Source organism: Balaenoptera acutorostrata, chromosome 2 (genome assembly GCF_949987535.1).
Source record: "Balaenoptera acutorostrata chromosome 2, mBalAcu1.1, whole genome shotgun sequence".
NCBI classification, from domain to species: Eukaryota; Metazoa; Chordata; class Mammalia; order Artiodactyla; family Balaenopteridae; genus Balaenoptera; species Balaenoptera acutorostrata.
This window is the reverse complement of record NC_080065.1, coordinates 91,903,042-91,920,476: the sequence shown is the minus strand read 5'-3', so window position 1 is coordinate 91,920,476 and position 17,435 is coordinate 91,903,042. Positions and strand designations below refer to the sequence as shown.

Genomic DNA, 17,435 nt, shown 5'->3' with positions numbered 1-17,435 from the left:
CATAGGTATCAAATTACTTGATCCTTACTTTCTAGAAAAGGTTAATGACTCTTTTTGCTTTTACCCTTTTACTTAACTGTTATTTATAAAGATTAAAACAGGGGCCGCATTGAAGGATGCGTATGCCAATGTGTCAGTTTGACTGTACAGGTTTTTCTGATAATTCAGGGGACTGAGCCACGCTGTTAATCATTGTTTTCAAAGTTCATTCAATTCTGTACTACATGTTCCACTACGTCCATTAGAGCAGAGTACACCATTCAAAAACCTTTTAACTGAAATGAAACCAGAAAAGACTTTAAATCTTACATATCTATATTATGAAAATGGCCTATATGTATGCAACAATTCATTTAAAATGTTAAGAATAAAACATTTTAAAGTAAAAGATTTTAAAGTTCTTATGCGTACGATTTTTCTTTCATCTTTAATCAGTGTTACAGATTTTTAAACCATTTTTATTTTGAATAAAATTCCACAAAATGTGTACTTCAGTGTTATCAAAGTCCCTCATTAATAATTAAACCATGAGCAATATTACCGTTCTTATATAATGACCATCTGTCTATATTCTACACTTTCATTACATTATTTTTTATGTAAATAACATATGTTCATTATATAGCACATGTTTACTAATCCTTTATTACCAAATGTAACACTACTCTTACAGGAATATCTCTCTTTCATCACTTTGGTTTTAAAAGATGTGCTAGTCATAAATGTATTTAATTAAAGTCATTTAGGTATTAGAGCACTTGAGTTTAAAGCAGGGAATATAATACCTTTTCCTGAAACACCTTGAAAGAGGTTTGTTGAAAGGAGAGAGCTGTGGCGTTCCTCAAATGCGGACCTCCTCCTGTTATAGTCCTGGCCAAACTCTTGCTAATTTAACTTGAAACGCATTAGTGTAACTCACCATTTTTTGTGTGTGTTTTAGGTGTGTGGAGGTCATTGCAAAGGAAGGACAAAACCTGAAAGAGCTGTATTTGGTGTCCTGTAAAATCACAGATTATGGTATGTAATGAGTCATTGTCCTAATCATTTTCAAGAATAAAAAGGTACAAGATCTTTGAAAGCTTTTTTAAAAGAAATCAAAAGCTACTAACTCATAGAGACTATGGGATTTATCTTTACTTGTACTCTCTGATCATACACCCCCGAATCAAGAAATCATGAAAATGGAACCAGAGTAAAAATGAACATGTATATCAGTTTATCACCACATGTAAATTATACACACATATGTGCACATGCACATACACACTCATATAGGATTAAAAAGTATGGCTAAAATTGCTGTACGATGAAAATAAATACTAGGATAATTAAATATTTGATATAATAAATATAACTAAAGAAATTATTACATTGAGTTGATTTGCTTAATTTAATGTCATGTAAAATGCATTCTTGTGCCATTCCAAATGCCAACCTTCTTAATGCCTTAAATTCTTTAAAACGCTGGAAACTTCTAATAGGAAGTTAAGATATACAGGAAGTAAAGGGTATACATTTGTTTGTAAGAGTTTAAATTATCTTAATTTTAAATACCCCTTTAAAGTGGAGAAAAGCAAGTTGTTTTATAAAAATATGAAAAGTATGAAATCATCCTATTGGAGTAATAAAGAAAAGTAACCTAGCCTTTCCTTTTTCATTCAGCTTTATATATTTTTTCCTATTAATTTGCATATGTAACCTAAATACAGAGTTTTAACTAATTATTTGGCTTTGTGGGAGACTAAAATGGTTTCCATTTTTCTTTTCTGATTTTTAAATTTGTTCCTTTAAACTGGAGAATATGCTTTCTGCCTTGAAGGGAACTAATAATCCATTAAGTTTTTTATTGTTAACTCCAACATATGCTAATAACTGACTCCAATCCTAAGATGTCATACTGACCATCTGCCCTGGGTGGGAGAGTTGTATTTTATCAGCTACTAAATTCATCCTTTGGAAAAATTCTATGAAAGCTGTAACAAAAAATAAAAAATAACATAAAGGATTTGGCTTGAAAATAACCCTAGTTTCTTTTCAAAGTTTATTTTTTGAGAATGATAAATGTCTTACATGGATTTATCCATAATGTTTCTGGGTTGTTGTCTTTTTCCTAATTATACCATGAGAAAGGAGTGTTTTGATATGTTTTCTTTTTCCTTGTAGTTTGTTTTCTGGTTTGGCATATTAGATTGCCACTTAGATACAGTAACTCTAAAACCTCCAATATCTCCCTATTGTCTAGGCCTTAGAGTGTTCTCTCTGCCCAACACAGGGCATATCCTCAATACCTGTAGATTTGTTAATTAACTAGTACATTCATTCGTTGCAAACTGTTTACTTGGCATTCAAGATCCTTTACCATTAGTCTCCCACCTGCCCCTCCAACCTTACTTTATATTTCTCCCTTTTACCTGTTTGCTGTCAATGTCAGATTGCTAATTGCCAGGAGAGCTATGGATTAAGTTCCTTAGAATGAACTCTTCAAGGTCCTGCAGTGGAAAATGTTGCTAAAGTTACACTCTGTCCCAGTACCAGTTAAGTTAGCCAGTGCAAAGAAATGTTCCAGAAGATACGGAAAAGAGAAAAAGCTTTGGACTTGGGACAGATCTGGGATCAAGTTCTGTCTTCGTTCCTTGTTCTTTGGCCTTAGGGAAGTTCCTTCACGTCTCTGAGGCTGTTTCCTCATTTGTGAATTGACTTCAGGCTCCTGTGTGTACCTGGTACCTAGTCTAATGATTAGCACAGTGTATACTGCTGAGAAAAATTGCTTTCCTACAGGAGTGGGACAGAGAAAAGATTCACACAAAATTCTTCTACCTCCTTTCCTTTCCTTGGAAGGAAGGAAGGTTTATTGCTATTGTTTATTGCTATTGTTTAGTGATATTCTCAGGTTCTGATATTTTGAGATCTCAGGATTTTTTTTCTCCTGGTGAGGTGAAAACTGTTAGAACTTTGCCCATGTGGTTTGCATTTATTCCTATCTCTGAACTATTTAGGTCAGCGGTTCTCAACCCTCTCTGCACATTAGGATCAACTGGGGAGTTTCTAAAGCATTCTGATGCCTGAACCTTACACAAGACTAATTAAATCAGAATTTCTAGGAGGTGGGGCCCAGGCAATAAAACCTGCCTAAGTGATGTCAATGTCAGCCAAAGTTGAGAACCACTGATCTAGTCTAGTTGAGAGGAAGTAGAAGTGAAAATTTTGAGGACTTCCTCCCTCCACCCGGACAGGAAATCTATCACGGTTTTTTTCATACCTCAGTCCCTCCAGCTTTCAAGCTCTCTGCCCCACCTAGTCTCTCTTCCTTCTTCCTTGCGGTTTTCAGTGTTCTAAGGATTTGTGGCGAAAGTCTCTGTGCATCTGTTGGTTCTGTTTTTCAAAATGTTTGGGCACAGTTGAGGATGAGGGGGAAAGGTCAATAATAGTTTATGAGATTTTACTATAATTGCCACTTGATTTTAAAATTTAAAAAAATTACTAAACACTCAGCTCAGCGCATATTTTTTACTCTGGCACCATGCCAATAACACGTGAACAATTTTTGTCAAAAAGACAGCAAGAAAGATTCTTCATTGTAACCAGAGAAACAGCATGTTATTGGAGGTCATTGCTCTACTAGGGGAGGCTGTGATCCCTTGCCCTGTGTTAATTATAAATTTTAAGAAGGAAAAGCAGATGCTTTCTTCGTTCTTTAACTGGATAATTAAAGACATATTCTGTGGGACTTTTTGATTTTTGAGGCTACTTAGAAATTGTAAAATTTGATGTACACCTGCTACCAGGGTAATTTCATCCTTCAAGAGACTACTCCCTAATTCTGCTTCCTATTGCTTTGCTCATATTCTAGCTAGTCTCCTCCTCACCTCCTTTTTCTTTGGTGCTGTGTTCGTACATGTTTTCAGTACAGTATCCTGAGATTTTTGAAGTTTTTTTGCAGGATGCATTGATTCAGAAACAGCAGCTCTCCTGGCTTATCATTTGTAATTTTCCTCAAGATTCTCACAGTTGTTGAGTGTAGTATTATAGTACTTAGCAACACCTGCCCAGGCTGTTAGGAAGTTATGTTCATTTTAATTGATATATGATACAGTTGTCATGAAGAAAACTATCATTCTAATAGGCTTCTTATTCCCCAGATTGAACATAGATCTTTATGGTAAAGGATAACAGTTATAAACAAATCAATAATTCAGGCACAGCTAAATGGAAAATACAGTCTTGGGAAATTGCTCCCTAAAGAGAAATCTAATATTGTCACTCTTCTATCACTAAACAAATAAATGTTATAGGTCGTATCGTGGGAAAAAAACTCAAACTGAGTCAGAGAAGTAGGTTAGAATTCGCCTCTTCTTTTCTTTGTGACCTTGAGCAAGTTACTCAACCTCTTAGTTTTGTCATCTGTTAAGCACATGATAATACACACCATAAAAGGTAGTGAAAATGAATATAAAACATCTGTGTTGTGCCTGGTGGCATAGTGGATAGTCACTAATTGGCAGTTTTTATAATTATAGAATCATCTCTTTTTCTGAAGAAGAATCAGCCCTCCTCCTCCAAGTGTGGCTTTCTGTTTGTGGGAATCATTATTTAGAAGTTTGACCTGTATTAGTCTCTACATGCCTAGTTGACTTCCACACCTAAGCTATCTAAACCAGATTCTTATTAGTGGGGAATAAAAAGAAAGATGCAGCGAAAAGTATAAAATCTTTAATTTGTCTCCCTATCTTAGGTTTCTTCCCTATCTCTTCTCTATGTTACCTTCATTTTTGTTTGGATAATTTCCTCTTGGCTTCCCTTATGCTTTTGTTTTTTGTTCTTATAATAATTTATCAATTAGTAATTTCCAACCAACCTTTCTGCTCACCTTCAAACACTTTTCTGTTGAAAATTCTCCTCCTTCAGAACAGTGTATCCTTAGGATTAAAGGGAAAACAACTTGTATCATTCAAGCCTACAGAGGTCAGAGCCAGTCTTACTCCAGCTGCAAGGCATAGAACATGTGGTATAGTAAATGGGATGGCTGAATAAAGCCCGTATCTCCATTAGCATCTCCGTAGTGAAGGTTACCAGTGTGACCCTGTGTCAGGGAGCAGTTGTAAAAAGGACCCAGGTTCCTTTCTGGGTTGTTATCACATTTCCTTTGACTTTATTTAGCACTCCTCAGGGCCCTTGAAATACACTCTAGAGGATATCTTTTTGCTTCCCATCTCAAGTTGTCAAATAACCTTTTAATTAAAGAGGACTGTAAACACTCAACTACCGACATCGATATCTGGGGCCTACAAGTCTCTGACAACCCACAGGCTCATCTGGGCCACTCCACGTTCTCCTGTCACTCCCGCAGGCCCTGGGGCTGCTCTCTGAGGACAGTCTTTGACTGCCCCTTACTCTGCTTGCCAATGCGCTTCTGCCTGATCTGGGACTTTTAAACCTAACCCCAAGGCATGCCATAAAAGCTTTTGGATTGCTCTGGGCAAAAGGTCTTCCAAGGCAAGGAGGTCATTTGTTCCAGTGGTTATCATGTGAGATGTCATTTCAGTTGGTCTGCCACACGACAGACGTGATGTATATTCATTCTGTTAACAAATATTGATTCAGTACCTACTGTGTGCTGGGCTCTGTGCTAGAGGCAGGACATGTGGTTTCTGCATTCCTGGAGCTTTCATCCTGTTGGGATCCAGAGGACAGGGCTGGCCTGCTTATTAAAAAAAAGAGAGAAAAAACAAAACAAAACAGGTAATGCATCTTTTTCCAGACAAGAAGAATGGCAGGGAGTGCCTGCTGCCATAAATCTTTGCTTTGGTCTAACCCGTACCTCACCCCAGCCTTGTTGGCCTTCTGACGCTATTGAAAGATTAATAAGTTGTACATTCGCTACCTCTTCTTGGAATACCAGACCTCTTTAGCTATTAGTTAACCCAAATTGGGATCTGGGATACATTTTCAAAATAAGCACACTGAAGAAACAAAAAGAGATTCCAAGAAGCATTCTGGGTTATACTAGTATCAGGAGTGTTTCATTTTTTTTTTTTTTCTTGCCAAACCAACACTGATATATTATTCAAGAAAAGAATCTTATACCAATAATAATTTTGCTCTTTTCTTACACCATCTTATTTTTCATATTATTAGGTATGCATTACATACAATGATGTTCCAGTTAAAATTTAATTCTTGGTTTTTTCTTTTATGTTTTGTCTCATTTTCAAATTGTATTTCAAACTGCTCCAAGGTTGCTGGGTAAGATTCACCTCCTCTTGTCAGCAGGAATAACTCTAATAGTTGTCAAGTGACAGAGAAGAACTTTAGAAAATACAGTTGCAAGTCAAAAAGAATGTCTTATTGTTTACTGTTGATTATTCACACTTTCTCTCCATTCTGTCATTTAAATATAGATAGCTTTTATTGTTTCTAACAAAATAGTACTAAATTGCTAAATCTTCTACTGTTGCAAATTCCCCTTGTTTTTATGTCCATCTTAAAAGTTATTTCTCTCCACTTCTAATTCTTTCATTCCTGGAATTCCTCACTATTGTATTTGTGTCTACTGTTGTACTTAGCAAGGGTTATTTTCTCTTTTTTCTTTCTTTTCAGTAATTGTCATGATTTTTCACCAGAAATTTGGTATTTAATTATAACTGTTTTCTACATGCTTTTTTTTTTTTTTTTGCTCAACAGCAAAGAAATTGTTGACTGTCTTCCCTATTTCCTAGGTCATCCTAAGCCTGCAGCTATATAACCCTGAAATAAAAGACTGAACAATAACCATGCTTATCATAATAGGCTTTCATCTCAAATGTATTGAGAAGCACTTCTTAATCCTTTTTTTTTTTAATGAATTTATTTATTTATTTTTGGCCGTTGCTGCGCACGGGCTTTCCTCTAGTTGCGGCGAGCGGGGGCTACTCTTCGTTGCGGTGTGCAGACTTCTCATTGCAGTGGCTTCTCATGTTGCGGAGCACGGGCTCTAGGCACGCGGGCTTCAGTAGTTGTGGCTCACGGGCTCTAGAGCACAGGCTCAGTAGTTGTGGCACACGGGCTTAGTTGCTCCGCGGCATGTGGGATCTTCCCAGACCAGGGCTCGAACCCGTGTCCCCTGCATTGACAGGCGAATTCTTAACCACTGTGCCACCAGGGAAGCCCTTAAGACATTTATTTTAAGAAAAGTCTTCCATAACCAATTCAAAGGCCATCTCTAGCTTCCTATATAATAGAGTTCTTTTTTTTTGATTAAGGAATCTTCTAACTTACATGTAAAAGACGAATGGACCGGTTTCTGTGCTTGCCCCTGAACTTTCTTACACCTCCAAATACATTAATGTTGTTGCTGCAAATTATTTAGTTTATTAATTTTTATAGCCAAATACTCAGTTTCCATATACAACCGAATCACTAGCTGAAATATTAACTTTCCCACTTTCCTTCTCTCAACTGCTTTTAGCATTTCTAAAATAGAGTGTTTGATTTTAGTATTAATTAGCTGTTTTAGCGTTAATCTTATGAAGGAGTCCTGTTCCAGATATAAGAAATTTGTCCCAAATCACATGAAAAGTCATTTTTTGGAGTTCCTATTTTTAACCCCCACTGCTTAGTACCCTTAAGTATGCAGACTAAGCATTTGTTTTCCTTGAAATATGCTGTAGTATAAATAGAGTCATTATTGACCATTATCAGTATTGTATCAGCAATGAGTAGATCTAAAGGGGACTACAATAAACACCAAGATAACTGCAATAATACTAAATTTCTAGTATCCCACAAAATAAACAATCTTCTAATGTTTAAGACTTCTTAAAAATAGAAATTTTGAGTGGTAGTGAGTTCTCTATTACAAGAGTTAGTCACACCGAGATAATCTCTCGAAAAGAATATGGAAAGATGGAAGCACTAGGTAAGGAATTGACGTACATAATGTTTAAATTTCTTTCTAATCCTGGGATTTATACTGGACCAGTTCTATTTTTCTTTCATTCAGCAAATGTTTACTGTATGTTTACTGGCTGGGTGCTGAGGAGAATACAGAGATGGGTGAGAACTATATACTCTTACATAGAGAAAGAAGACATAAGCAGTGAAAATGTTTTCCAACATATTAAGCAACATGATGGTGTCAATTTTTTTTTGTAACAAATAAGCCCTACAAGATGTAGGGGCTCAGAAGGACAAGGTCATAAGAGGCTGAAGTCTTTGGGGAAGGATTTTTGGTGGAGGAGGCATGGGAGGACAGATATGAGAAGCAAGGGCATTTGAGGTAGTACAGCCTTAGGAAAGGCTCAGAGCAAGAACAGGTGTCTGAATGGATGAGTTTGTATGCATTGGTTAATCTAAAGAAAGAGCAGAAATCATCCAAAGTGATTACGTGCACACGCAGGCAAATTCTGAAGAAACCTTATGAAAATATTCTAGTTGAAAATTCAGGGTAAGTTCCAACTTTCATCTAGACTTTTCCTGTCTTATTCACCATTCCCATGGTAACAACTTCACTTAACATATATAAAAGGAAACACTACTTTGGGTTTTAACTACTAATCAAGTACCCAGTTCAATTGAAAGAAGTCAAGTGTAAATTTTCATAATAATATAATAGAATAGTTACCATTTATTGGATATTTTCTGTGGGGCATTATTCATTTAATCCCCTTAGATATGGACTGTTAGTATTCAAGCCTAGAGATGTGGAAATTGAGGCTAGGAAAGCCTCAGGTTCACACTGTCTGTGAATAACCATATGGTATGGATTCAGTGTTAAATATCTCTTGGATAACCACTCATAGGTCAGTGATATGCTTAGTAGTATTTATTACTAGAAAGCTTTGTTGGATTTTCCCAGTTGTCAAAGCTTAAACAAGGTAACTGAATCCCATGATAACCATGTTTGTCCATCTGTGTATAAAAAAACAATGTCGCAAAGCAGCTACCCCATGAGATCTAATTATATAGTTATAGAACTTAATAGGTTTAATGTGCTTATTCACTATAACTTTGTTGTGCTGCCACCAAATATCAGTTATATTCTATGATTAAATATTCCCTAGCTGGAAGATAGAGACTCTCATTGATATTCAGTGTGTATTCATGTATTCAATAAATGTTTTCTTAATTATTTCAAAATTGTATATAATTCTTCATGAGTTAAAATTTTTCTTACACTCTCTTTCTAAATTATTACCAAAAGCTTATGAAGGAAGCAGAAATATTACTTTTTTTAATAGATGAGAAAATTGAGCCCAGACAGGTTTTAATTAATTAACAAAACCGGAACTATAATCTCCTCACTCCAAATCGTTTACTGGATTATGTGCAGATAACTTCTTAAATTTCTCTGCTTTTCATATAGAAATGATTTCTTCATATAAATGATCCTTTAAAAGCAATTTTAGTTAATGCCAAATGACATGTTTCATAGCATTTTTTTTAAACATCTTTATTGGAGTATAATTGCTTTACAGTGGTGTGTTAGTTTCTGCTTTATAACAAAGTGAATCAGCTATACATATACATATATCCCCATATCTCCTCCCTCTTGCATCTCCCTCCCATCTTCCCTATCCCACCCCACTAGGTGGTTACAAAGCACAGAGCTGATCTCCCTGTGCTATGTGGCTGCTTCCCACTAGCTATCTATTTTACATATGGTAGTATATATAAGTCCATGCCACTCTCTCACTTCGTCCCAGGTTACCCTTGCCTCTCCCCATGTCCTCAAGTCCATTATCTACATCTGCATCTTTATTCCTGTCCTGCCCCGAGGTTCTTCAGAACCATTATTTTTTAAGATTCCATATATATGTGTTAGCATACGGTATTCGTTTTTCTCCTTCTGACTTACTTCACTCTGTATGACAGACTCTAGGTCCATCCACCTCACTACAAATAACTCAATTTCGTTTCTTTTTATGGCTGAGTAATATTCCATTGTATATATGTGCCACATCTTCTTTATCCATTCATCTGTCGATGGACACTTAGGTTGCTTCCATGTCCTGGCTATTGTAAATAGAGCTGCAATGAACATTGTGGTGCATGACTGTTTTTGAATTATGGTTTTGTCGGGTTATATGCCCAGTAGTGGGATTGCTGGGTCATATGGTAGTCCTATTTTTAGTTTTTTAAGGAACCTCCATACTGTTCTCCATAGTGGCTGTATCAATTTACATTCCCACCAACAGTGCAAGAGGGTTCCCTTTTCTCCACACCCTCTCCAGCATTTATTGTTTGTAGATTTTTGATGATGGCCATTCTGACTGGTGTGAGGTGATACCTCATTGTAGCTTTGATTTGCATTTCTCTAATGATTAGTAATGTTGAGCATCCTCTCATGTGTTTGTTGGCAATCTGTATATCTTCTTTGGAGAAAGAAATGTCTATTTAGGTCTTCTTCCCATTTTTGGATTAAGTTGTTTGTTTTTTTGATATTGAGCTGCATGAACTGCTTGTAAATTTTAGAGATTAATCCTTTGTCAGTTGCTTCATTTGCAAATATTTTCTCCCATTCTGAGGGTTGTCTTTCCGTCTTTTTTATGGTTTCCTTTGCTGTGCAAAAGCTTTTAAGTTTCATTAGGTCCCATTTGTGTATTTTTGTTTTTATTTCCATTTCTCTAGGAGGTGGGTCAAAAAGGATCTTGCTGTGATGTATGTCATAGAGTGTTCTGTCTATGTTTTCCTCTAAGAGTTTTATAGTGTCTGGCCTTACATTTAGGTCTTTAATCCATTTTGAGTTTATTTTTGTACGCGGTGTTAGGGAGTGTTCTAATTTCATTCTTTTACATGTAGCTGTCCAGTTTTCCCAGCACCACTTATTGAAGAGGCTGTCTTTTCTCCACTGTATATTCTTGCCTCCTTTATCAAAAGTAAGGTGACCATATGTGCATGGGTTTATCTCTGGGCTTTCTATCCTGTTCCATTGATCTATATTTCTGTTTTTGTGCCGGTACTATACTGTCTTGATTACTGTAGCTTTGTAGTATAGTCTGAAGTCCAGGAGCCTGATTCCTCCAGCTCAGTTTTTTCCCTCAAGATTGCTTTGGCTATTCGGGGTCTTTTGTGTTTCCATATACAAATTGTGAAATTTTTTGTTCTAGTTCTGTGAAAAATGCCATTGGTAGTTTGATAGGGATTGCATTGAATCTGTAGATTGCTTTGGATAGTATAGTCATTTTCACAGTGTTGATTCTTCCAATCCAAGAACATGGTATATCTCTCCATCTGTTTGTATCATCTTTAATTTCTTTCATCAGTGTCTTATAGTTTTCTGCATACAGGTCTTTTGTCTCCTTTGGTAGGTTTATTCCTAGGTATTTTATACCATAGCAGTTTTTTAAAGTACAGATATTTCTAAAGATACACAGTTGTATCATTCTCAAAAACATAAGCAATTGTTCTCTTCTTTAAGTTCTTCCTTAAACCTGGGCTCAGAAGTTCCTAGGGCCTCAGAGTCATCACCTGCGTCAGGTGCCCCATACTCTTCTTCCCTTAGGAGAGCCTCTTCCGAGAATGTCCTCTGAGAAGTCAAAATTGAATCTCTCTTCAGTGTGGCTTTGCTCTCTGCCTCCTTTATGCTGTTTAGCATCAGTGCTCCTCATTTTCTGAAATATCATGAGAAGTAGGAGCAGAAAGGGGGTAAAAACCCAAGGGCTGCATCTCTTCCTCCTAAAGCAGTAAATTATATCTACAAGTGCTCTCTTAGGGTCTCACCTTCTCTTTAAGATAATTTAAGATAATTTTGCCCTCCCCAGCTGTGTGTTTGACTAAATCTCCTTCACTATTTACTGGTTAATTAGCCTACTTAAGACACTTGGCATCTGATTTATTTTGGGGAAAAAAAAAAAAAAACCGAAAAAGCAAAACAAAACAAACGTCCTCCAAGTTTCCCATTAGAAAATGATAGTAACACTCATAGCAAAATATAAATTAAACATTAAACTAATTGATTTTACTGTATGTCTTTCACAAATGAGTCTCACATTGTTATATCCATTAACACTGGTAGGGTTAAACCTTACCAGAAGTTCTTTCTCTTTTTATTTATTAGCAGGACTTCCTTATTATTAAGAGCAACTTTCCTTTATTGACTTCTTGGTTTACTTGAGTTCAATTTATATAGGAAAGGAAGGAATAATACATGATTCTTTCTCTTTATTTCCCAGTTTTTAACATGCTAATTTCATTTCCATTATTCTTCAAAGGTGACCGATGAGGTGTTGTTGTTGCTGTTGTTTAAGTATTATTAGAAACTCAATAATCCATTGCAGTTATTTTTAAATTGATACTCAAATTGTCCTATCTTTTAGTAGTACATGCTTCTTCAAAATGGTTCCCACGTCCATTTGACATAGACTGATTATGTCAAGGTATGCCCGGCTCATCTTGTGCATTTCGTGCTGGAGACATGGCATCAGCTGTTTTTCTAAAGAACTTTGGTTCTTCGAATGAATTAGGCTTTTTTAAAAAATGTATCTTCAAAGTCTGTGCTGCTCTCTGAATCTTACATCACAGTATTTTCTGTATTTTAGGCCTCCAGCTTAAAACCTATTTTAGATCTCATCACAAGTCCAACCTTTCCATTACAACTCAGTAACATCAGCCCCCTGGGTTTTAGAGAATCCTCATTTAGGGATTCTCAACACACTAGAAATTTCTAGTTCCTTACACAGGCATACCTCGTTTTATTTTGCTCTGCCTTATCGCACTTTGTAAATACTGCGATATTTACAAATTGGAGGTTTGTGGCAACCCTATGTCGAACAAGTCTCTTGGCACCATTTCTCCAACACATTTGCTCATTTTGTGTCTCTGTGTCACATTTTGGTAATTCTCAAAATGTTTCAAACTTTTCCTTTATTACTTTATTTCTTATTGTGATCCGTGATCAGTAATCTTTGACGTTACTACTATGACTCACTGAAAGCTCAGATGATGGTTAGCATTTTTTAGCAGTAAAGTATATTTTAAGTTATGTACCTTGGTTTTTTAAAACATAATGCTATTGCACACATAATAGACTACAGTATAGTATAAACATAACCTTTATATTGCACTGGGAAACCAAAAAATTCGTGTGACTCGCTTTATTGCAATATTCACTTTATTGTGGTGGTCTGGAACCTACCCTGCAATAGCTCCGAGATATGCCTGTATCCAACACTCTCTTAATTCTACCCACATTTTCTGCTTTTGGAGAAATTAGGGGTGGAACTTGGGAAGGAAAGGTACTTTTACATTTTAGCTACCCCATCAATTTTCTGGGGATTTCCTTCTAATTTTGTCTCAGATATTCTGCATTTGTTTTAAGTAAGTCCTAAAATATGACCTCTTGGACCCATTTGGAAATACGTAGAAAAGTGTTCAAACTGTATGGTGTTACATAATCTTATTCAGGGCTTTTATACTTCCTTGTTCTACCGTGAAAAATACATTTTGCATTTAAAGTGCTTGTTGGATTTTCACTAAAGTTATTTCATCACTTACTAGAATGACGAGCAGTTTGTAAAACAGTGCTCTAGTTCATCTCCTTCAAAGTATAGATAAAAACTAGACCTCTCAGTCAGTGACCTGCTTAAGAGTAGAAAACTGGTGGATTTCCTTGATTCAAAATGGACACTGATCTTGAGGTAGAAGGTGCCAACCTTCCCAAGCTCATCAAATCCAGTGTGTTGATCTTATTATCTATGAAATAAGGAGTTAATTTTCCTTTCCTATCATATCTTTGGGAGTAAGAGAATCAAATAGATTCTCTTTATGATTTCACTTTAGGATAGATATTAAATGGAACTTTCACTTGAGGCAGAAAGGTAGTTTGGTTAATTTAATTTCCTAATTAAGTCAAACTTACTTTTAACTTGAATATTAAACTATTCATTTTAGCCCATATCCCAAAACATTCCCTTGGCTTTTTAAGACTCAGTCAATGAGAATTTATCTGTCAAATGTGTTCCTTTTCTTGGGTTTATCTGCATGACATTAAATAAATAGTTTGAACTTTTCAACTTTTCAAACAATTGTGTTGAGTTTGATGTGGCTGATCCAGCCTATGTGCCTCTGTATGCAGTGCATGCCAAATGCCTGAAAGCAACTTGTCTTTCATTGAGAATGACTGAGTATGGGCAGAGAAAAGGAGATTTTAAAAATTAGAAATAAGACGTAAACAAAAAAGTTCTCTCTGTCTTCAGGGAGTTATGGTACTCTTCTATTTTATATATATTAATATGTATGGCTTTTTTCAATGAACTACCTTCATACTGATATGATGTAAATTTTGCTTGCCAAAAATACTTTTATATGGTAAATAATTCTTAGAAGCGGGATAAAAAAGTATGTAGAAAACTAGCTAAGTACTGTTTGATGATTGATACTTGTGATATATTTTTAATCATCTCTATCTCTTTCTTAGGTTAAATTTCCCATTTTCTTTCTTTCTATTATCTCTTTCCTCACATATGGCTCTAGGAGCTTCTCCAAGAAAGCAGTTTTGCTTTGAAGATATTTCACTTCCTCTCATAAAGGATTCTTCTGTTCTTTTAGATTTGAAATCACAATAATGCCCTCATAGGATCCAGCCCCTCTTCTGCCCTCTATTTGAGAATCTTTCTGAAGTCAGCCTTGGAAAGTCAGATTTGGAGATTTGAAGTCCAGAGGTGCTTCTCTGGGCTACTGAGGATGAGACGGTCACGCAGGAAGCAGCTCATGACCAAGACAAAACCATCTAGAATAACACTTTCTGAACATACTTGAGGAGAATATATTTGAAATTTTAAATCATTTATATCCTATAGTAACCAAAAACTTCTTTTAAATGAATGAGAATACAGTAATCTCCCTTATTCATGATTTCAGTTACCCACAGTCAACCTCAGTCCAAAAATATTAAGTGGAAAATTCCAGAAATAAAGTTTGTAAGTTTTAAATTTTGTGCCTTTCTGAGTAGCATGATGAAATCTTACACTGTCCCACTCCATCCCACCCAGGAGGTGAATTACCCTTTGCCCAGTGTGTCCAGGTTGCTTACTGTATCCACCCACTAGTCATAGTAGCCCTTTCAGTTCTCAGATGATTATTGGAGTATAACAGTGCTTGTGTTCAAGTAACTCTTATTTTACTTAATAATGGCCCCAAAGTTGCAAGAGTAGTGATGATGGCAATTTGGATACTCTGTTACTGTGCCTAAATTTATAAATTAAACTTTATCATAGGCATGTATGTATAGGAAAAAACATAGTACATGTAAGGTTCGGTGCTATCCAAGGTTTCAGCATCCTCTGGGGGTCTTGGAACGAATCCCCCACAGATAAGGAGGGACTACTGTTATATATATGTATTGATAATAGCACATACATATTACAATAGCATATATATGATATATATATACATATATATCAGAATAAATAAGATTCAAGCCAATTTTGAACAGCAGTAAGGAACTTAACATTTCAGCTCTACAAAATAAATGAAGAGTTTGAAATTCAATCAGTCCTATTTTATGTTGAGGCAAATGTACTTGGCTTTTTATGAGAATCATACCTTCTGCACTAGTTTACATACGAAATTGGGTGAAATCCTCTAAAGCATTAGTTTTCAACTTTAAGATTACAACACACCTTGCAATCAAGGTTTGCAAAGGATTTTCTTTCTAAAAAATTAGAAATTAGAACAGATTCAGTGATTTCTTCTTTTCACTCACTTGGATTCTGATAATTTCTTCTTGAGTGGCAGAAAGAGAGATGAATTTAGCAGGCATGCTGAAATTTGCACATAATTTGTGGCTTCTTTGCTGTCAGAGCATTCGGTGCGGTACTTACCAGTATACCATTACTAATTATTTACATGCTTACAAAATATATTATTCTGGAGGCCAGTCCTTTACTCCACATAGGGATATTCCCCTAAAATTTACTTCCACAGTATTTTGGGGTTAGAGCAAATTCAGGGAATGTGCATGAGTATGTGCTACACATGTCAGTATTATCCATCACATTCATCAATCTGTGGAGGAAAACATGGATTCTAGAGCTGGGGGCACTGAGGACAGATAGGGCACCAAACACAGCACAAACCTGGAGAAAGATCCCCCCGACCCACAAATTATGCAGAAAGGCAAATTATGTGGAAAAAACCTTTCAATAATTATACCGCTTTTCTCACATAGCTCATACTTCATCTTTTCGTTAAACAGAATGTTGATTTGAAATCTATTCTAGTCTCTCAAATTTATGAAAAAATAGAATTTTTAACTTTTTATTCAAGAAAATGATTTTTATTTTTAATAGCCTATGTAGCATATACCTTTAAATTAGTTATTTTAAGATACAGCATTTAAATTAGATACCTACTGTAATTTCTTAAGGTTTCCTGATATATCGCAAGCCTCTTTAAAACATGTTTTACATGCAGTGGGCTCTACAAATATTTACCTCTTTTTTTTCAACTTCAGGAAACCAGCTGAAAATTTTAGAATTAGACTTTGGAGCTATATAGTGTGTTTTCAGACTATTACAAATCTATCTAAATCTACAACCTGCTAGGCAAGATCGAATCCCTTCCAGCTTGTGATTGTAATAGATGATTTGTACAGACTTGAGTCTGTCTCACAGTTGCATTTAGTATTTTCTGAACCGAGTTTCTGTTCTGTGCCAAGCAGCTTTCTAACTGTGCGTGTTCAGTCCACTGATTGACTGACTGAGAGCTAAATTATGCTCGCTAACACATACTCAATTCCCAACTACTACAGAAAAGATGGACTCCAGGCCCAAAATTGGACCCTCACTAACAAAGCCTGCTTTCTGCCACTAGTAATACTCACACAGTGAATGAAAATTCAGTGACCTATATTCTTCCGTTTAAACCCTTAAAAATTTAAATTAAAACTTTGTCAACAGTAATTCTACCATACTGAGGCAAAAAGAGCATTCCCTGCAATCTGGCAGCACTAAATGTAATTCATAACTATCAAAAATCCATTTTCCCTGCATAACTTTTAAGAATGCTCCTGATGTCTTGAAAATTCCATGCAATTTTCTTTAAAAGTTGGTTTGGAATGCCACTGTGCATCTTGAAGCCCACATACAGTGAGTTAAATTACAGCAATAGCATATTTCTCAAGCACCATATAGTTGCAAATCCTTTATCGTGAAGTACATAGTAAAGGATTTTCTCCTTGAACAGTGAAGGAAGTTGAACTTTGGGGTTGTTTCAATTTAACACATGATGTGCTGCACACTTAAAGATGTGTTTTGCCTTTCCTCCTTTTTCTTCTTTATTTGTTCCTGCTCCCTGTAAAAGAAATTAAGTATGTAATGCTGGTTATAAAACTGGATCCTTATTATCACTATTCTCAGAGCATCATTTCCCCACACTGGCTTATATAAGTACTTAGTTTTCAGTGGGTTAATCTAAATGCAGAGTGGAAGGCTGTTTACTCTTCACCATGTCTACCACGT

At 35.8% G+C, this 17,435-nt stretch overlaps 1 protein-coding gene across 3 annotated transcripts in view; it reads left to right on the top strand.

Annotated features, from left to right (window-relative positions):
* The window catches only part of FBXL17 (F-box and leucine rich repeat protein 17), a 470,181-nt gene that overhangs the window by 311,303 nt on the left and 141,443 nt on the right, over positions 1-17,435 (top strand). For 2 of the 3 annotated variants that reach the window (XM_007192078.2, XM_057540929.1), the window contains one exon: positions 941-1,017. In XM_007192078.2, coding sequence (XP_007192140.2) covers positions 941-1,017 — 77 coding nt within the window. Of the gene's footprint in view, positions 1-940; positions 1,018-14,523; positions 14,647-17,435 lie in introns of those variants that run through there. The other variant, XM_057540930.1, reaches the window with a different exon arrangement.